At 37.7% G+C, this 22386-nt stretch overlaps 1 protein-coding gene across 1 annotated transcript; it reads right to left on the bottom strand.

Moving 5' to 3' along the window:
- Positions 1-15059: 15059 nt before the first annotated feature.
- Positions 15060-21811, bottom strand: LOC145029796 (uncharacterized). The gene is made up of 6 exons (XM_078978254.1): positions 20459-21811; positions 19945-20194; positions 18869-19515; positions 17976-18736; positions 17681-17822; positions 15060-15080 (listed from the first exon to the last, which is right to left on the bottom strand). The coding sequence occupies exons 1-6, from the start codon at positions 21809-21811 to the stop codon at positions 15060-15062; spliced, it is 3174 nt and encodes a 1057-aa protein (XP_078834380.1).
- Positions 21812-22386: the final 575 nt, after the last annotated feature.

The following is a 22386-nucleotide window of genomic DNA, read 5'->3' as shown; positions in this document are numbered from 1 at the left end:
GGAGAACGTGATACTTGTATATAGATCTATATTGGGATTGACACCCCACACCTTGCTGCTAGCTACAGTTGGACCTGCAGGTCTACGGGTGACAAATGTCATTTTATTTTTCGCGACACTGAGAACGTCGTGGCAGGATCACATAGTCATAGTATGATTATAACGGCTCACATAGGGAACAATCCATAAGTTTATGGGATTTTATTTTTTTAAAAACCTAAATGAGTTTTATGTCGATTTAAAATCAACTTTTATTCTCTATGGGTACAAATACAAAGTACCGGGTCTCTATACAAAAAGGGGTACAAATACAAGGTACCGGGTCTCTATACAAAGTTATTATGATATTAAAACTATACTCCTCTAGAATTGTTAGACTTCAACTATAGTCGCTGAGTGTATATGTTTGGGTCATATAAGAATTTAGCCTTGATTGGCCTAGAATTGGTGGTGCCCGCCTCATCTCCTGTTCCTCGTTGGGTTGTGGACCTAGGGCAGACCCACTATATTCAACGTTTTATCCAATTTAGATCTTATATAACTTATATACACTGGATGATTATTGAGGAACTCTACGGGTCATTCTAGGGTCCATTAATGCATCATGTAGGAATATCTCTAATCACACTTAACTAAGAAAATATTGGATTTTCTGGAAATCAAACTCTATCGATTTTACAAGGAAAAACGGGTTCTACTCCAAACAAAACTCTTATGAACTCACCAACCTTTGTGTTGACACTTTTTAAAACTACTTGTATTCTCAGGAAATCAGTGAAACAGGAAAACTTCATCGCTTTGAGGATGGGACGCTAAACCGTCAACAATTTATTTTGTCATCATAATGTAATTGCTTTTGAAACATGTAAACATATACTTTGGTGTAACTTTTGCAATTATATATATGGTGGTTGTTTTTACTTTGAGCACTATTATACACGTTGTTGTGATACTGTACATGAAGTCCTCCACCCCCAGACGTTTCCGCCATCCTTGGTTTGGGGGTGTGACAGATTGGTATCAGAGCATTGTTTATAGTGAACTAAGTATATCGAACCACATAAGATATACAAACTATAAATGCATTGGGACTAAGGTCTCTGATTTTAAGATTTCAAAACCACTATACCTTTAAGAATAAATAACTTTTGTTAAAAGTATACATGCATGCATATATACTAAGGTCAGCATCATTTTACGACAAAACAAAAGTAATGATTGTTGGATATCACAGGTAAGCCTGGGGATGTATGATCAGTCTTGGGAATAGCATAGCCTGATCAACTATGTTGGTCCGAGGAGTGATTAGCATATGCCCAAGAATGGTTGTGATGTGGCAACAAGTCTAAAAACTTACCAACACTACCACAATGAAATACCATAGGGGTATTTTGGCATTATTAAAATTACATCTGCGAGAACTAAATAGATCCTTATCAATAGGTCAATAGTTGCTTAGTGGATACATTAAAATTTTATGTATCCAGGACGTCATAGACTTAGAATCTGTGGATCTTTGCTCTACTTCCTGTTCTCGTTGGATTGGGGATTTAGAGTTAGGATCGCTTATTCGAAGGTCTATCCTGTCCCGAATACATATAATTAGTATGCACTAAACAATTTGTTGATGTACCTGATAAAGATCATCGTATAATTAGCTAATTAGTACGTTTGCTTAATTATTTCTTATATCCCCATTTCTCGCGAAGATATCATGGCTGGATTTCCATCCACACGACGACCCGTACTACCCTAACCACGACAATACCAAATGGCTCGGAGAGGAGCCAGAGAATGATTACCCAACCCCTGTAGATGGTCACCAAGCTGAAGGCTATGCTGATGGTTCTGACTCCGACCCTGAAGTGGAGAACTTAACCCCGATGACTCTTGTTCCGAATCCCAACCCTCGACCGGCTTTCAAGGCCCGACGCCTCCTTGGGTAGAGTGCTTGGAAACCTGGAGCAAAGAACAAGACCAACATATGTCGTTTAATAGAGAACGAAGCTTCTACAACATAAACGAAGGAAACTCAGTAGATAAAAATTTTCCAATCCTAGTCTATAGAGTTGCCCGAAACGAGATTCAGGGTAGAACAACTCTCCATAGTATCGCAGAGGTTGATGCAAATACAAGAATACATACGATCCGCACCAATCGCCTTGAGCACACTCGTGAAAAATCTAAGAGAGACCACAAAACCCACTAACTCGTGAAGTTCATTCATATGGACTTCCTTTATGAACTATATATAAGGAATTCTTAAATCGAAGAAAAATGCAGGAAAAATCAAATTCTATAACAACTGACTTGTCTTTACTAGTAGAAACTTACCATCTGATCAGTTTTCCTTTTTGCAAACTCATGACAGAACGATGCCACCAAGGAAAAGACCCAGACCTTCGGGCAGCACAGCGCCACCACCTCCGACGCCACCTCCCCAGTTTGATCCCGAAATGTTCCAAGCTGCAGTAACAGCAGCCGTGGTAGCTTCAATGTCACAAATTGGCACAAATAGCACTGGTGGTGCTGGATCTGGAGCCACAAACCCTAACCACGGGGATAATGCAGGACGCACAAGGGAATGCACTTACAAGGACTTCACAAATGGCAAACCCGATTCCTTCGATGGAAGTGGGGGTGTCCTCGCACTAATTCAATGGTTCGAGAGGACCGAAGCAATCTTTGAGATTTGTGCTTGCCCCGAAGCGAGCAAAGTCAAGTACGCGACATTCACCTTCATCGGAAGAGCTCTCACTTGGTGGAACGGCAAAGTTAAGTCGCTTACGCTTGCAGTGGCTAACTCGTTAAGTTGGGAGGACTTAAAGAAGATGATGTTGAAGGAATATTGCCCAAGAGGTGAAGTGCAAAAGCTGGAGCAAGAACTATGGAATCTCAGAATGGCAGGCTCTGACCTTACAACTTACACCAACCGATTTTGTGATCTAGCACTCCTTTGTCCCGCTATGGTCACCCCGGAAGACAAAAAGTTGGAGCGTTACCTCTGGGGATTGTCCCCCGAAATTCAAGATAGCGTGCTCGCCTCAAGACCAACTACCTTCGACAGCGCCAAGGAGTTAGCACAACAACTCATTGACCATCATGCCCACCATGACACTATGACAACCACCCTTACCCAAGCAAGAGGAGGGAACAACGAAAGAAAGTTTTGGGACAACAAGAAGGACCAATCAACCCAAGGCCTCGCTAAGAAGCAACAGATCCTTGCTGTTCATGCTGCCACAACCCTCACCACGCCAACTCCCATAAAACCATACGCTGGAACACTTCCAAAATGCAACAAGTGTAACTTCCATCACACTGGGGCTTGCCGAAAGATGCATTGCAAAAACTGCGACAGAGAGGGGCACACTGCTCGTTTCTGTAAGGCACCAGCACGACCCATCAACCAGGTACCCGGCTCTGGAGTAAGCCCAACCTGTTACGAGTGTGGAGAAACGGGACACTTTAAAAGGGAATGCCCAAGGACAAGAGATGCTGGTGGTGGCGGGAGGATGTTTGCAATCACCGAGGGAGAAACCACTCCGGAACCACCCGCAAATATCAGTACGTGTTTCTAACATCGACATTTAAAATCCCGAATTTCTTTATATGCTAAATCTAGCATCGATTAAAGCATGCATAGTAGCAATCATGTGGCATCGGGCAAGTTATTCCCCACCATAATCAAATTCTTGTACTACGAAAAGGTATCCCCATCTTTCCTCTAAATTCCTGGATCCCCATTCGAAGTGCAAATTTCGGGACGAAATTCCCTTTAACGGGGGGATGATGTGACAACCGTCAAATTCTGGTCAAATCAAAGTCAAATAAAGTCAACAAGTCAAACCGGTTAGCTCAACTAACCCTTGTGTACTTGGACTTACGTTCAGTATTTACTAAACAACCCACTATTCTAATAAGAAAACATGAATCGAAAAGTACGTACAACTAGATCTCTTTAACCTAAAAACTGTAGTACGTGGCGAGCCAAACTGATAAAACAATGATGCATACTCATCGGGAGTGTGTAAGATCCTTAAACAAGGCTTAACAGGGTTTACGAACCATGCATTGCGATGCCGGACACTCACAACTGTCCCACATGGATCCTCTCTCAATCGTTTTCACTCTATCTCTCTCTATGTCAAATCTCTCCAAGTATGTGAAATCTCTCTCAAATATCTCTCTGTATGAGAAATCTCTCCAAGAATGTCAAATCTCTCCCAAATCTCTCCAAGTATGTGATATCTCTCTCAAATATCTCTCTGTATGAGAAATCTCTCCAAGAATGTCAAATCTCTCCCAAATCTCTCCAAGTATGTGAAATCTCTCTCAAATATCTCTCTGTATGAGAAATCTCTCCAAGAATGTCAAATCTCTCTCAAATCCCTCCAAGTATGTGAAATCTCTCTCAAATATCTCTTTGTATGAGAAATCTCTCCAAGAATGTCAAATCTCTCCCAAATCTCTCCAAGTGTGAGAAATCTCTCCAAGTGTGAGAAATCTCTCCCAAATCTCTCTCAAAAGTTTCCCGTAACTTTTTGGAATCATTCGGGTCATTCCGGCCGTTAACCGGGTCAAAAACGGCTTAAAACGGGGCGAAAACGAGAAAAATAGGCTTTAGGAACCGAAACCGGAATGAGAGGCTTCTTAGGACCAGAGACCGAGCCTCTGGTGGCTAAGAGACCAGAGACCGAGCCTCTGGTGGCTAAGAGACCCGAGACCAACCGAGCGATCAGTCCCTCTCGGTGCCTCTCGGTCCGCCTCCACTCTCGGTGCCTCTCGGTCCGCCTCCGCCTCTCTGTTCGCTACTCCGCCTCTCTGTCTCGCGCGCCTCTCTGTCCCCTCCCACCTCTCGGTTCCTACCCTCTCCCTTCTCCCCTCTCGGCTCCTTCCTTCTCTCTTCTTCTTCTCTCGGTTTCTGCCTCCCTCTCTCTCGGTTCAGCACCAGAAGGTCGAGCCTCGGCCAGATTTCGCATATTTCCCACTTTTAGCCCATTTTTGATATTTTTGACATTTTAAGCCCGTTTTTCATGATTTTAAAGCGGGATTTTCTCCAGAAATTATATTTTAACATTATAAACTCTAAAGATTCATAATTTAAACATATTTTGATGAAAATCATTATTTAAATAATAAAAATCAAATGGGTGAATTATTAAAGGTGGAGTGTTGACTTTGTCTTATCCAAAGTCACAAGCAACCACCTCACACCCACTCTTTGACTAACCACACCTCTCCACCTTACCTAGGTCACATCAATATCTTTTTCACTCAATTATCCCTCTTCCCACGTTTTTGAGGGCTGATTATTCATCCTCTCTCCTCACTTCTCTCATTTGCTCTCATTTCACAAGAAGATCAAACTCTTTCCTCTCTCACTTTCTCTCTCTAGAAATTCGAGATTTAAGGGCTGATCTTGAGTTTTTCCTCCACATTTGGTAAGCATAATCCATTCTCTTTATGATTATCTCATTTATTTCCACTCAAATCATGGATATCTTAGACAAACTCTCTCATAATTGTGTTAGATCTTCGAATCTTCAAGTGATTCTTCAAGTGTTCTTGGGTTGAACACTTTCCTTCTTCAACACTTATCTACTGAAATCACTCAAGGTGAGTTCATACCCCTACATTTTCATGTTTTCTCAAGTTTTCAGGGGGGGGGGGATACAAGTTAAAACACTAAGAACATATCTAAATTTTTCTAACAGCCTTCATCAGAAAAGTTCAACTCCATTCACGGACTGTTTTGGACATCTTAAACATTTTTGTTTTCAAAACTGTACAAGGTGCAAATAGTTCAAGTTTTTAGCTTTAAAATGGCTACTTGCACATCTCCATACGATTTTTCTACAAATTATGGTGATTTTTACAAAACTGCCTATCATTTCAAACATCAATCCGGACCAGTCTGTGATTTTGGACTTTTTCACCCAAGTTAGAGGTCATTATAAATCGTGATAAAAATTATGAGCAAACTAGACACATTTTGTGAACTCTCAGAATTTACGGATCTAGTTTTCGACTTCGTATGATTTTTCTATGATTTTTCCAAAACAGGGCAGAATTGCTAAATTTTGCCAACAGCATGTAAATATCATAACACTTTGTATTATGTTGAGCAAAGTGTATAATCATAAGTTTTAGTATTTGAATGTGTTTCCTTGTTAGTTTATCATTATGAACTGAAACTAAGACATTCATATTAAATATTATTCATTCATTTTGGAGCACGTATTATTAAACTATAAAAAGTATAGTTTGATAAATCCACAACACTAATACATTTCCATAAAAGAATTCATACATATTACATACATTTTAGATAAACTATAATAGGTATAGTTTATGATACATCACTCTACGCACTCGTACAAGAAGGGTACATTCATACAAGAAATATTTATATTCACACACATTTCACGTAAACTTGTTATCCTATATTGTGAGTTTCTCTATTTTTCTCTCTCTCTCTCTCTCCCCGTACGTCCGAGTGCGGGATATAATTCCTGGTAGTTATAATCAGAATCTCCTTGAGGGAGAACGTGATACTTGTATATAGATCTATATTGGGATTGACACCCCACACCTTGCTGCTAGCTACAGTTGGACCTGCAGGTCTACGGGTGACAAATGTCATTTTATTTTTCGCAACACTGAGACCGTCGTGGCAGGATCACATAGTCATAGTATGATTATAACGGCTCACATAGGGAACAATCCATAAGTTTACGGGATTTTATTTTTTTAAAAACCTAAATGAGTTTTATGTCGATTTAAAATCACCTTTTATTCTCTATGGGTACAAATACAAAGTACCGGGTCTCTATACAAAAAGGGGTACAAATACAAGGTACCGGGTCTCTATACAAAGTTATTATGATATTAAAACTATACTCCTCTAGAATTGTTAGACTTCAACTATAGTCGCTGAGTGTATATGTTTGGGTCATATAAGAATTTAGCCTTGATTGGCCTAGAATTGGTGGTGCCCGCCTCATCTCCTGTTCCTCGTTGGGTTGTGGACCTAGGGCAGACCCACTATATTCAACGTTTTATCCAATTTAGATCTTATATAACTTATATACACTGGGCGATTATAAAGGAACTCTACGGGTCATTCTAGGGTCCATTAATGCATCATGTAGGAATATCTCTAATCACACTTAACTAAGAAAATATTGGATTTTCTGGAAATCAAACTCTATCGATTTTACAAGGAAAAACGGGTTCTACTCCAAACAAAACTCTTATGAACTCACCAACCTTTGTGTTGACACTTTTTAAAACTACTTGTATTCTCAGGAAATCAGTGAAACAGGAAAACTTCATCGCTTTGAGGATGGGACGCTAAACCGTCAACAATTTATTTTGTCATCATAATGTAATTGCTTTTGAAACATGTAAACATATACTTTGGTGTAACTTTTGCAATTATATATATGGTGGTTGTTTTTACTTTGAGCACTATTATACACGTTGTTGTGATAAGTACATGAAGTCCTCCACCCCCAGACGTTTCCGCCATCCTTGGTTTGGGGGTGTGACATCTAATAACAGTTGTTGTGAGGCTGGAACTAGGATCATAGTTGGATGGAATCCTAGAATTGTGGATGTGATGGTGATTTCTCAATCTAGACAAGTTATTCATTGTTATGTTAGATTCTGTGAATCTAATTATAGCATGTATTTGTCTTTTATTTACGCTGCTTCCAATTATCTGGAGAGAAGAGATTTATGGGAGAATTTGAAGAAACATAAACTGGTGGTTAAAGAGGATGCTTGGGGATTATTAGGAGATTTCAATGTTGCTTTAAAACATTCGGAATATTCTGAAGGATGTTCTAGATTTCCTAAAGGTGTTGAGGATTTTATTGAATGTATTAACTGTTTAGAAATTGAGGACCTGAATTCGACTGGTTTTCAATTTACTTGGAATAAAACTCCTGCTGGAAGTATGGGCCTCCTGAAGAAACTGGATAGAGTGATGACTAATTTGAAGTTTGTTTCGGATTATCCTTTGGCTCATGCTATGTTCAAACCCTATAGAATTTCAGATCACTATCCTGCTGTTCTTAATATACCATTGAGTAAAATGAGATGGCGACCTTCTTTCAGATTTGCTAATTTTATTACTGAGAAGGAAGAATTTTTACCTATGGTCAAGGAAGTTTGGGATGAAAACATTGAAGGGTTTTATATGTTTAAGGTTTGTCAGAAATTGAAGATTCTTAAAAAGCATTGTAGGGATCTTTGTAACAGCTACAGAGGATATGGGAAGCGAATTCATGAGCTAAGGAAAAAGCTGGAAAGTAAACAAGTGGAAATTGATTGTAATCCTTATGATTATAAGGTTAGGAATGAGCATGCTGATCTATTGTTCAAATTTAATGAGGCTTGTAATGATGAAGAGAAGCTTTTATTCCAAAGATCTAAAATTAAATGGATTCAGGAAGGCGATAATAATACTAAGTTTTTTCATAGTATTGTGAAGAGCAGGGGCAATAAAAATAGAATTATGAGGGTTTTGGATGAAGATGGAAGATGGGTTAGTGGAATTGCTTTGAAGGATAAATTTGTTTCATATTTCAAAAAAATTTTGGGGTGTAAGGATGGTTCTGTTAAGTCGGAGTTAAATGAAGATCTTTTCCAAAATAGGTTAGACAGGACAGATGCTACTAATATGATAAGAGTGGTGACTGATGAAGAAATTAAAGCAGCTATGTTTGAAATTGATGACAATCGTGCCCCTGGGCCTGATGGATATTCTTCAAAATTTTTCAAAAGTGTCTGGAAAATTGTTGGATCGGAGGTTTGCAAAGCAGTGAGAGAATTTTTTTGGACAGGGAAGCTGCTAAAAGGGATAAATGCTACGAGAGTTATTTTAATTCCTAAAGTGGATATGCCGAGGAAGGTTGCTGATTTTAGACCTATAGCCTGCTGTAACACTTTGTATAAGTGTATTAGTAAGGTTATAGTGAATAGAATTAGAAGCTGTTTGGGGAAAATTGTTAGTAAGAATCAATCTGCTTTCATTCCTGGAAGATCGATCTTGGATAATATTCTTCTTGCACAGGAATTGATGGTGGGATATAATAACAAGAGGGGAGTTCCAAAGTGCACCTTAAAAATTGATATTCAAAAAGCTTATGATACAGTGGATTGGGAGTTTCTTAATAGAAGTCTTAAAGGGTTTGGATTTCATCCGATTATGATTCAGTGGATTATGGCTTGTGTGTCTTCCCCGTGGTTTATGATCAATTTTAATGGTGAAGACCATGGGTATTTTGAAGGAAAGAGGGGTCTTAGGCAGGGTGATCCACTGTCACCTTACTTATTTACTATAGTGATGGAAGTGTTCAATATGATTCTTGGTAAGAAAATAGAAGACAGCCATAATTTTAAATACCATAATAAGTGTGAGTTTCTTAGCATTTCTCACTTATGCTTTGCTGATGATCTTCTGGTATTTTCTTATGGTAATGGGAATTCGGCTAGAATTATAAGGGAAGCTCTTGATGATTTCAAAAATGTTTCTGGGCTGAAGGTGAGCATGGAAAAGAGCCAGATCTATTTCAGTTGTGTTAAACCGAATATGAGAAGAATTATTTTGGGAATTCTTCCTTTTGATGTTGGGAAATTTCCTTTTAAGTACTTGGGTGTTCCTATGTGTGTTACTAAACTTTTTGAAAGAGATTGCAAGAAGTTGTTAGAAAAGATTAGAATGAGAATTTTCAACTGGAAATGCAAAACTTTATCGTTTGCTGGAAGGTTGCAGCTCATTAAATATGTGTTGACTTCTATTCATGTGTATTGGGCTTCAATTTTTAAAATTCCCATTGCTACTATAAAAGAGATAGAAAAGATGTGTAGAAGCTTCTTATGGGCTAATGGTGAAAAAGTTAATGGGAAAGCTAAAATCAAATGGGATGATGTTTGTAAACCTTTAGATTATGGAGGATTGGGGATTAAGAATTTAAAGAAATGGAATGATGTTTTACTTGCAAAACATGTGTGGAATGTTGTTAATAATAATAATTCTTTATGGGTGCAATGGGTGAAAACTTATTACATTGGAAAGAGGAATTTTTGGGATATATTGCAAAAGAAAAGCATGAGCTGGACCTGGAAGAGATTTTTGGAGATTAGGAAAATAGTTAGACCTCATATTGTTGCTTGTGTGGGAAATGGGAGAAATACCTCTTTATGGCATGATTGGTGGCATCCTTTAGGTATTTTAAGCACTATCATTCCAAGAAGAGAATGGTTTAGCAATGGATTTAATGACTTATCTTTGGTTAGTGATGTGCTTGATTATGATACTTATTGTTGGCCTGTAAATTGGGTTGATAAATTTTCAGGTCTAAAGGATGCTCCTATGTTTTGTATAGATCCAAATATAAGAGATGTTGCTGGATGGAGAGATAAGGAGGGTAATTGCAAGCAATTTTCGTGTAGTCAAGTGTGGAGAGATATCAATAATTTTGGGAATAAGGTGCCATGGAAGGAAATCGTTTGGTATGGTAAGGGCATTCCTAGAAATTCTTTCATTTTATGGATGGCTATCTTGAATAGATTGAAAACTCAAGATCGTGTTAGAGTTTGGGAAAAATCAGGAATTCTCCTCTGTCCTTTTTGTAATCTTATTCCTGATTCTCATAATCATCTTTTCTTTAATTGTGATTTCTCACAAAGTATTTGGAGACACTTTTGTGATAAGATGAGAATTAATTTGGTGATGGGTGGATGGAATGATCTGATTCTGAAGTGCTGCAAGCTGTTTTACAAGGATTCTGGTGAGAATTTAATTAATAAATGTATTCTTGCGAGTTGTGTGGCTCATATTTGGAAGGAAAGGAATGCTAGGATTTTTAATAAGAGGAGATTAACAGCTGAAGGAGTGATAACCTGTATTGAGAATGAAATAAGATTAAAGCTGTTAGGATTAAGGAATAATAAAAATTGATTAATGAAAGAATCTATAAGGATTGGGGCATTTATGGAAAGGACAAAAATAAGAGATGATGTTCAGGTTCAGAATTGTGAAGTTGATGGTCGAAGTGATTTTTAATTGGGGTTGGCAGCGGAGAAATTATATTGAGTATGTTCTTAGTAGCGGTTTTAGCTGGGGGCAATTTTGGAATAATTGGTTTTACAAAGGAATTGACGGAAATTGTCAATGGTTGGGGAGTTATCTCTCTAATCATTTGACTTGTACCAATGGGATTTTCAATTTGGATATGATCTTTTATGTGATTATTCAAATTGAGAATCCTAGACATGTGATTGATGCCATGTCAAGTCTGAAACTTATTTTGAATTTCTGGAGTGTTGGTGTTAGTTTTTGGCTCGTTGGGTTTTGTATTATTTGCAGGAATTTATTGCATTGGATGAAGATGGATCATAGTGAAAAGAAGGAAGAGAGTTTTATGCAGAAAATCAAGAGGAGGATGAAGAATTGGAAAAGGGATAGAAGAAGTGGGATTGTTCAGCTCTTGGAGATTAATTCGGATCGCATTGTTAAATTGTATAGTAGTTTTAAATATGTTTGGGTTTTATTTGTGAATTGTTGGTTGAGGTTTTTGGTCTTAGTTGGTTTTTCCTTAAAGTTTAGTCTTTGGATTGAGGGTTTTTTTAAGGGCCTTACCCCTTGCTATTTTGTTCATGTTTTTTTGGAGTTTTTGGAGATGCAAGGGGGTGAAGTTACCTTTTTTCCCTCATTCAATAAGTCCTTGGGCTAATTTTAAGGATTTTAGGGATTATTGGGGTTGTGAGTGGTTGGTTCTTATTATTAGGAAGTGGTTTGGTAGTTGGTTATGGATAGGTTGGTTATTTTTGTACTTTGTTTGAATTTTTGGTGATTGTATTCTTTTATTCTTTTTAATAAAGTTTGCTGAGCTTTGGCTCTTTCAAAAAAAAAAAAAAAGTTTTGGACACGGTGGAATTCTACCCGATACCGGTGTTAGACGAGGCTTTTGGTCGTACCCGATTGAGTTACCGTAACCCGATACGGTAATTTCTAGAAATATTCCAATCACCAAAGTTGGGTGTTAAAATGATTTCTAAATGTATTAAGACACCCATTAAGTCATTTTAAATGTATACTAAATAATGACTTAATTATACAGAAGATCGGAAATCGAATTTGGAATGACGATTGGTTGCGTGAATTGTACTACGAAAGAGTTACAATAAAATGATACGGAAATTTCGGGTTGTTACAACATGAAACTTACCCTTAAGTTTAATGGTTGATGGCACTCGAATACTCCCTTAGTATTCTTTAACGATATGCTTTTGGTAAGTTTTAAATTTGTTGTCAATTGCAGACACTCCTTGGCATACGTTAGTCAGCTCTTGGACAAATATAGTTGATCAGGCTATATTCTTCCCAGTTCCGATTACATGTCCCAAGGCGTACCTGTACTGCACAACTTATTTATAATACTTCTAAAGTTATTTACTATGAAACTGTTATTAGTATAAAATGAGTGCATGCTTACCTTAAAACTAATTAGATTTAATTTCAAAAGTATGAATTTTCCCAGAGTGTTTTTGCCCAGTTGAGTTTATAGTTGTATATCAAAAAGGAATGGTTTTGATATACTTAATTCCCTATAAACAAAGCTCTGATACCAATCTGTCACACCCCCAAACCAGAACGGCGGAAACGTTCGGGGGCGGAGGACGTCATATTCAGTATTATAACAGTTCATAGAAAGGAAAGTACACACCACCATATATATTAAAGTTTCCAAGATGTTTACATAATTGAATTCATTACATGTTCAAAAGATAAATACATAAACATCATTCAAAAAAAGTAATTAACGCCAGCGCGTTAATCCCAAAAGTTGATTCCCAAACCTGCTTAGCGGTTTCCTAAGAATACAAGTTAATTCAAAGAAAAAGTGTCAACAATTAAGTTGGTGAGTTCATAAGTAGTTTAGAAAAATTTGATGTCATTCCAAAATGGGTGTATGTTTTCCAGAAAACGCAGCATTTCAAATGTAAAGAGTTGTGATTTGTTGTGTTATAAAGTGAATGTATTAGATCCAGAAAATCTCATATTTTCCCTAATGGTTGAGATACGAGTTGTTGTGTTTTCCAAGAAAAACCCTTATTTTCTTATAAAAGTATGAAATGCATATGAATGTTCGTGCTATAAGTTGTAAATAATTTCACCAGGAAAATCCCTTATTTTCCTATTAGTTGTTTGGTTATATATAGGAAAAACCCTTATTTTCCTAACATAATTGGCAGTCTCTAAGACCAAAAATCGCAAGAAACCGACGTTCTTAAAGTTGTGTCATAGTTTTATATAATAAAGCTATACGAAGATCGCATTTGTTAGATGAAGAATAGTTTTAATAGCTACTCGTTCATAAAAGCATAATACCATAATAATTGTATATCCGATGAGTTTTATAACCATACTAAACATAATATGCCTGTAACGACGTTCTTCAGGCGTCACAGTGTTATGACAACTGTCACCCCAAAAGACGGACTGTAGCTAACAGTCAGGGCGCGAGATCATGACTTCCCGTATAGATCTATACACATTTGACACATTCTCCGAACGGGAGACTCTGGTTATAGACAGGACTTGCAGCATTACTTTCTAATAAAGAAAAGTAACGTTTGAAGATATACACGTCTCATGGATTCTCAACTAAGACTGTATTAAAATGATAGATTTGTATGCAAAGTTTATCCTTTTTCACAGTGTTTGACAAAGCAAAATCATAAGTTTTTAGAATGTATAAAACGACTTAACAATGAAAGGTACTTTTAAATCGTTATATACTTTGTATAAGTCTAATGCATGCAAAGTATGACTAGAGTTTTCCATAGTAGTAATGAATTCCAAATGATTTATTCGATAAAACAAGTGAAGTGAAACTTTATAAAATACACGATAATAACCGTATGTTTACTTGTATTCCCCCCCTAAAAGAGTATAAAAGCATTTAAAATGTATTTAAAGTGTGTTTGAAAGGGGTATAAACTCACTTGAAAGTTTGAAGATAGCAAGATGGAAAACCGGGCAGAGTTTCGTCTCGGGAAATGGATTTTCCTCGGGATTCTCGGGATTCCTCGGGAGTAAAATCGACCTTCGGGACTTGCACAAAATGACCAGGGCTTCGGGGTAGTGCGAGCACAGAAAACGAGGTAAAACGCAAGACAAAGGAGAGAGAATGAGCCATTTTCCCGGGAACCCTTGCATGCTATTTATAGGGGGCCTGAGAAGCCTCATAAGCGGGGCGTACGCTCGTACGCAGCGCGTACGCGTACGTCATGCGTGACCGAAGCCTCGACTGCCTCGGCCTCGGATGGGACGACTCAGTCTGTCGGGTCGGATGGGACGGCGGGTCGGACGGGCGGGTCAGTAGCCTCACATAGGGCGACGTGGACGGTTTGAGACCAAGCTCCTCAGGTACGCAGGGTGTACAGGGGTACGCAGCGCGTACCTTGGATGAGGACGCTGACTCCTCTTCGGATAATACCGAATTTTTAATAAAAATTATATATAAATTATTTATCAAACTTCGAAAATTCATATCTCCTTCATACGAACTCCGTTTTTGACGTTCTTTATATCCCCGCGAAGGTGAGACTACGATCTACAACTTTCATTTAGATTCCGTTGGCAAATTCCGGAATTATTTTTATTATTTATTTATTAAAATGACGTGATTAAGAAATTTCTTTAAAAATTCATAACTTATTCATACGATGTCCGATTTGGGCGTTCTTTTTATGCATGTTTGTAGTTTAACGATATCTATGACTTCCATTTAGACACCTAAGGTTAGAAAGTGTTTTATTGAAACTTTGCGTTTTTACGCAACTTCGTATTGCCGGTTTTTGTCGGAAAACTTAGAATGATCATAATTTCTTCGTTATAACTCGGATTTTTGTGTTATTTATATGTTTGGAAACCTTAAGACGATAACTACCACATAGTGTACTCCAAATAGAGTTTTTGAATACTTCATTTTTCGATGATATTCTAATTCCTTTCTCAAAGAGGTTACAGGACTCGATTTTTACTGACTTGAAATAACGGGCTGTTACAGAATATTTTGTTATGACAATGTAGTCTTCTACCAAGACCCGAATGTTTTGTAAGTAAAATGATAGTTTTTCCTTCTTTTTGACTACTACGAACAATAATTGATCCAACTCATCGTTTATGTGAATATATCACAAAATAAAGTAAATAGGAAAAATATAACCATGTAAGTGTTATCCCTGGATACCAGGACTAACACGCCATCACAGTAAGCGATAGGAATAACCTAATGAACATCCAAAGACTGTCCAATTGTCCTCTGTAGCAGCAGCAGGTTGGAGGAAGGGTTAGTCCCGTAGCCGACTCCTAATATAAGTGGTAACCTAATGATCATCCGAAGATTTTCATCTCATCCTTTGTTGCAACAGTAGGATGGAGGAATGGTTAGTTCCTATATCAATCTATCTATTATAAGTGATAACCTTAGACATCCGTGGATGTTCATCACCCAGTGGTGCTAACAGCTGGGTTCCGGAATGGTTAGTCCCGTCTAGACATCCCGTCGAATAGGGATAGGCAGGAAAATTTACACAGAAGGTACGAATAAATCTTCCTCATAACTCTAGGTACAAGTATCCAGGTAAGTGAATACAAGATAATGTATCTATGTAACAGTACTTATGTATGTTATTCATGTATCATGTAAGCATATGTAAACGTACTCATGTATCATGTAATCATATATAAATGATGTATCAGGTAATGTACTTGTGTAGACTCATGAATGAACTGACTCTTGTGTGATTCCTTGTAATGGGAATAATGTTTGATATCTTCAAATTATCCCTATGATAATTTACTGAAAGGTAATTGATTATTCAAGTAGGTTTATACACTTTCACTACTCACGGGTGTGGGAAACTAAATGAAAGATGACAACTATAACATCAATACATATATAAGAATATAAGTGTATATGCATAGTTTAGTTCAAGAATGTAAAATGGTTTTGTAAGACATCTAAGGATTTTGAACAAATATAAAAAGTGACTTGATGTCATTTTGATAAGCATTTCAAAAGTAATACATTTGATAACAAAGTATTTTAAAGATAGAAAACCATTTCATGCATCACATTTTGTAGTATGTGAAATCTGTTGAATGAAAACACAGTTATAAAATACATATAAATGATTTAATAATATGTTGTTTTCTACTTGTATTCCCCCCCACCCCCATTAAAGCATTTAAAATCATTTAAAACATTGATTAGGGGTATGAACTCACCTGTAGATGGTGGTTTGGATGAACTGAATGATGTAGGATTGGTAGGTGACAAGTGAAGACTTGTTCACACTCAATGATCCTAGTTAACATATAATCACACATATATGTATCCAATTAGACTTTAAACCACTAATTGAAAATTTTAAGACATCCTAAGGCATGTAAAACACCTTATGTAAGTGTTACAAGCCATAAGGATTGCATCTAAGTGCTAAAGGACTTTGCTATTGTGTTTGGGGTTCAAGGGTAAACTCCTTTGGAGTTTACGGATATGATGACCTTTACCCTAGGAGTTTATGGTAGTAAACTCAAGGGTTTACGGTCGTAAGCTCTAAATCTTTTGACCATATGATGATTTGAGGTTTTACAAGTCCTTTGAAGCATTTCTACTTGGTGGTTTGGTCTTTGGAAGAGATTAGGGCATCATTACACTCCTTTGAGGAGTTTACGGCCTCATGGTCATTTCTCTTTGGGTTTACTACCTTAAACTCATGAGTTTACTACCTTAAACTCATATGTTTAGTATTTGGTGGGTTTTCAAGTCCTTAGCTGATGCGTGTATGGGCTTGATTTAGTGAGTAGGGTAGTGTTTAGGTAAATTAAGAGAGAATAGCAACCACAAATGATATGTGAATGGAAAGAAATAGATAGATTAGTATAGTAACAACTCAAGACCTATTAAGTTGTATACCGATGAAAACAATCCAAGACTATTGGATTGAGTTCGTATCAAGTCAAGAACACGCCCCAACAAGATAATTTGAGAATTATAACAATAATTCAAAGTGAAAATAATGGTTCTTTGATTAAAATTCGTGCATTACTTTTTCCATGCATAATTTGGCTTTATATGAAGCCTTTATTACAAATTTGGTGGTTACAAGCCAACCAACCAATTACATTAAAACTAGTAAATAGAAATTAAGGTAACTCTTGAAAGAACACAAAAAAACGTCCATGAGACTTGTGAATGAAAAAAACGGCTATGCTTGATTAAGGAGCCATAAGAAGCATTAAGGAGTCATCATAAGCATTAAAGTATAACCCTAATCCACCAAAGAGTGTCAAAAACGGCTAGGAGGCTTTATGAAGCAAATAGTAACGTTTTTACCACTTATGAAGCCTTAAAAATGTTGCCCTAGTCTTCATGCAACCTTAATTCAATTTGTGGGTTACCATGCACAACCCAACCATTGAGCCCAAACCACCTTCTAGCCCACTAGTAATCACTAATCCATCACATTTTGGGCTTTCATGATCCATGCATGGATCATCCCCTCCCCCTTTGAAAGGAATTGACCTCAATTCATCAAGTCCATCATCATCAAGATAAGGTGAAAGATCTCCCACATTAAAGGTAGAATGCACTCCATGGTCTCCTCCTAAATCTACCTTGTAAGCATTATCATTGACATGCGACACCACTTTATAAGGACCTTCAGCTCTTGGCATTAACTTGTTTTTCCTTTTGTTAGGAAAACGTTCTTTCCTCATATGCACCCACACCAAGTCACTATCTTGAAAGACACGTGGTTTCCTATGCTTGTTTGACTTCTGTTTGCACAACTCATTCACAGCTTCAATCTTCTCTTGAACTTGTTGGTGTAGTTTCATCATGGCCTTCAACTTGTCATTAGCATCCTTGTGAACCAATTCATCCTTTGGTAATGGAATCAAATCCAAAGGCATGTAAGGATTCACACCATACACCACCTCAAAAGGAGAGAGACCTGTAGCATAAGTAGGAGAACGATTATAGGCGAATTCAGCATGTGCAAGTTTGATGTCCCAATCTTTTTGGGTTTTGCTAACCAACCCTCTCAACAAAGCACCCAAAATTCTATTAGTAACCTCCGTTTTCCCATCCGTTTGTGGATGATGGGATGCACTAAAAAGTAACTTAGTACCCACTTTCCTCCATAAAGTGTTCCAAAAGTAACTTAGAAATTTGGAATCCCTATCAAAAACAATTGTTTTAGGAATACCATGCAAACGAACCACCTCTTTAAAATACAAATCAGCCACATTAGATGCATCATTGGTTTTATGACATGGCACAAAGTGAGCCATTTTTGAAAACCTATCCACCACCACCATAATGGAATCCTTCCCCCTTTGAGTTCTAGGCAAAGCCATAATGAAATCCATGGACACATCTTCCCAAGGATGAATAGGAACCGGCAAAGGAGTGTAAACACCATGCTTGAAAGTTGTTTTCGCCATATGACATGTAACACACTTGCCCACTATGTTGGTTACATCCCCCAACATCTTCGGCCAAAAGAAATGTTCTTTAAGCACCTGCAAAGTTTTGGTAATGCCAAAATGACCAGCCAAACCACCGCCATGAGCTTCACGAATCAACAACTCCCGTATTGCATGTTTTGGGACACAAAGGCGATTGCCTTTGAATAGAAAGCCATCTTGAATCACAAATTCACCATTAGGACCACCTACACATTTCAAAAACATATCTCCAAACTCCATATCAGATTGATAATGGTCCTTTAGAGTTTCAAATCCCAAGAAACGAACATCCAAAGTCACCAATAATAAGTAACGCCTCGAGAGTGCATCAGCCACCACATTGCTTTTGCCATCCTTGTATTTGCATGAAAAATGAAAGGATTGCAAGAACTCCACCCACTTTGCATGTCTTGTGCTCAACTTTTGTTGCCCATTGATGTACTTCAAGGATTCATGATCAGAATGCAAAATAAAATGATTTGCACCCAAATAATGACTCCAATGATCTAAAGCACGAACAATAGCATAAAACTCCTTATCATAAGTGCAATAATTCAAACGAGCACCACCCAACTTTTCAGAAAAATAAGCAATAGGACATTTGGATTGGATCAAAACAGCCCCAATACCAACTTCACTTGCATCACACTCCACTTCAAATGGTTGAGAAAAATCTGGAAGAGCTAAAATAGGAGCATCACACAATAATGCCTTGAGTTTCTCAAATGCCTTTTGAGCTTCTTCTCCCCATGCAAAGACTCCTTTCTTCAAACAACCTGTCATGGGACTTGCAATGGTGCTAAAATCACGAACAAATCTTCTATAGAAAGAAGCAAGACCATGAAATGATCTAACTTCAGAAATGTTAGTAGGAATAGGCCATGACTTGATTGCTTCAGTTTTGGATGGGTCTACGGACACGCCATATTTTGAAACCACAAAACCCAAAAATGCCACTTCTTCCACTAAAAACGAACATTTTTCTTGCTTTCCATAGAGTTTTTGAGCTCTAAGCATCTCGAAAACCTGTTTTAAGTGCACCAAATGATCCTCCAAGCTCTTGCTATATACCAAGATATCATCAAGGTACACAACCACAAACCTGCCCAAAAAAGATTTTAGCACTTCATTCATTAGTCGCATGAAAGTGCTAGGTGCGTTAGTTAGACCGAAATGCATCACAGTCCATTCATACAAGCCATGTTTAGTTTTAAAGGCTGTTTTCCATTCATCCCCTTCACGCATACGCATTTGATGGTAACCACTTCTCAAATCAATTTTTGAGAACACAATAGAACCATGCAACTCGTCCAACAAATCATCAACTCTAGGAATAGGAAATCGGTATTTTATGGAGATGTTATTAACAGCCCTACTATCAACACACATCCTCCAAGAACCATCTTTTTTTGGAACCAACAAAACTGGAACAGCACAAGGACTTAGGCTTTCACGAACATAACCCATTTTCATGAGTTCATAAATTTGTTTTTGCAACTCTTTTGTCACCTCCGGATTACATCTATAGGCAGCTTTATTAGGCAAAGGAGCACCCGGAATAAGGTCAATTTGTTGTTCGATACCGCGGATTGGAGGCAAACACGGTGGTAATTCGCTTGGAAACACATCTTGAAACTCCAAAAGCAAATCAGCAATAGTGTTTTCTCCATGCACCATCTTCTCCACCTTTACATGCTCTTTGGCCACAAGCATGTAAATAACATCACCTTTGTCAAGAACTTGCTCCACTTCCCTTTCACTAGCAAACATAGAAAGATTAGGTTTTTTTACTTGTTTAGAAATCATGGACGTTATGGTCGTTGGGGACATGGGTTTTAACACAATTTTTTTATTATTGTGTTTCAACTCATATTCATTGCTTCTCCCTCTATGTAACACGTCCCTATCAAATTGCCAAGGACGCCCCAACAAAATATGACATGCATCCATAGGAATAACATCACACAACACTTCATCTTCATAAGACCCCATAGTTAGACCAACTCTAACCTGTTTTGTCACCTTTATTTTGCTTCCATCATCCAACCAATGAAGAACATATGGTTTTGGGTGGTTTGTAGTAGACAAACCCAATTTGGTCACCATTACATTAGAGGCAACATTAGTACAACTTCCACCATCAATAATCAAACTACACCACTTGTCTCTAACCAAACATTTGGTGTGAAACAATTGGTCTCGTTGATCCACATCAGCCACGGTTTGAACCCCTTGAGTTTTAAGGGTTCTAAGCACCAAATCTGTATCATACACCGGTGCTTCATACTCTACCTCCTCCTCTTCTTCCTTTTCTTGTTGTGTATCATAAAAAATACCCGTCAACCTCTCTTCTTCCTCCAACTCTTCACGACATTCAATGGCCTCCCTTAAAGTCACCACCCTTTTGTTTGGACAAGCATTTTGGTAATGACCAAAACCTTGACACTTGAAACATCTAATTTTCGGCAAACTAGTTTCTTTGGTACCACTAGTAAGTTTAGGAGCAACGGGAACACTACTAGAACCAGAAGGAGTAGAAACAGAATTTTGTCTATTGCTAGACTCGGGCTTGGACCACGACTTGGACTTGGGACTTTCGAGACTTGAACTTGAACTCCCACCATAACGTGCTTTGGCTTGCCCCTCCAACTTCAAACACAAACCACAAAGAGTTCCAAAATCAGCATAAGGATATAACTCCACAACATTAGCAATGTTGTAGTTCAACCCTTTTAGAAAACGAGTCATTTTTTGTTCTTCAATTTCTTCAATATCCCCCATCAAGGACAACTTCTCAAATTCATCAATGTATTCTCCAACACTCATTTTTCCTTGCCTCAAATCAGCAATCTTCTTGTAAGTGGCCATTCTATGAGTAGAAGGAACATATCTCTTTCTTAGCTTTCGTTTTAGAGAAAGCCAAGAACAAATTTTTTCTTTGCCTTCACGGGTTCTCTTGGCCTTAAGCCCTACAAACCACAATGAAGCACCACCACTTAGCTTGAGAATGGCATACTTGCAGCTTTTTTCGTCATCCACTTCTTTATACTCGAACATTCTTTCAATCTTCCTTTCCCACTCCAAGTAGCGTTCAGGATCAGTTCCACCAACAAATTCAGGCAATTCAGACACCTTGAATTCTTCCACAACCCTATGTTCACCACGGTGAGGTTGCCTTCGATTTCCACCTTCTTGGATGTTTCTTAATGCTTCTCGAAGATTTTGTAGGAACTCTGGATCATCAAAATCCATTCTGCGCTCTGATACCACTTATGATGCATGTATGGGCTTGATTTAGTGAGTAGGGTAGTGTTTAGGTAAATTAAGAGAGAATAGCAACCACAAATGATATGTGAATGGAAAGAAATAGATAGATTAGTATAGTAACAACTCAAGACCTATTAAGTTGTATACCGATGAAAACAATCCAAGACCTATTGGATGGAGTTCGTATCAAGTCAAGAACACGTCCCAACAAGATAATTTGAGAATTATAACAATAATTCAAAGTGAAAATAATGGTTCTTTGATTAAAATTCGTGCATTACTTTTTCCATGCATAATTTGGCTTTATATGAAGCCTTTATTACAAAGTTGGTAGTTACAAGCCAACCAACCAATTATTCATTAAAACTAGTAAATAGAAATTAAGGTAACTCTTGAAAGAACACAAAAAAAACGTCCATGAGACTTGTGAATGAAAAAAACGACTATGCTTGATTAAGGAGCCATAAGAAGCATTAAGGAGTCATCATAAGCATTAAAGTATAACCCTAATCCACCAAAGAGTGTCAAAAACGGCTAGGAGGCTTTATGAAGCAAATAGT

This window comes from Lactuca saligna, chromosome 2 (assembly GCF_052625555.1).
Source record: "Lactuca saligna cultivar CGN05327 chromosome 2, ASM5262555v1, whole genome shotgun sequence".
Classification (NCBI taxonomy): Eukaryota; Viridiplantae; Streptophyta; class Magnoliopsida; order Asterales; family Asteraceae; genus Lactuca; species Lactuca saligna.
Note: the sequence above shows the minus strand (reverse complement) of the source record. Positions and strands in the feature narration are given on the sequence as shown.

Bases quoted from the DNA above. Each gene is read 5' to 3' on its own strand.
- LOC145029796 (XM_078978254.1), bottom strand. From the start codon at position 21,811: ATGGATTTTGATGATCCAGAGTTCCTACAAAATCTTCGAGAAGCATTA. The intron at 18,737-18,868 runs TTATTATTGGTG...TTTGTGATTCAA, and splicing joins ATGCACTCTCGAGGCGTTAC to GATGGCTTTCTATTCAAAGG. The intron at 17,823-17,975 runs AAAGGATGAATT...TCAAGATAGTGA, and splicing joins TTGGATTTGATTCCATTACC to CTTGGTGTGGGTGCATATGA.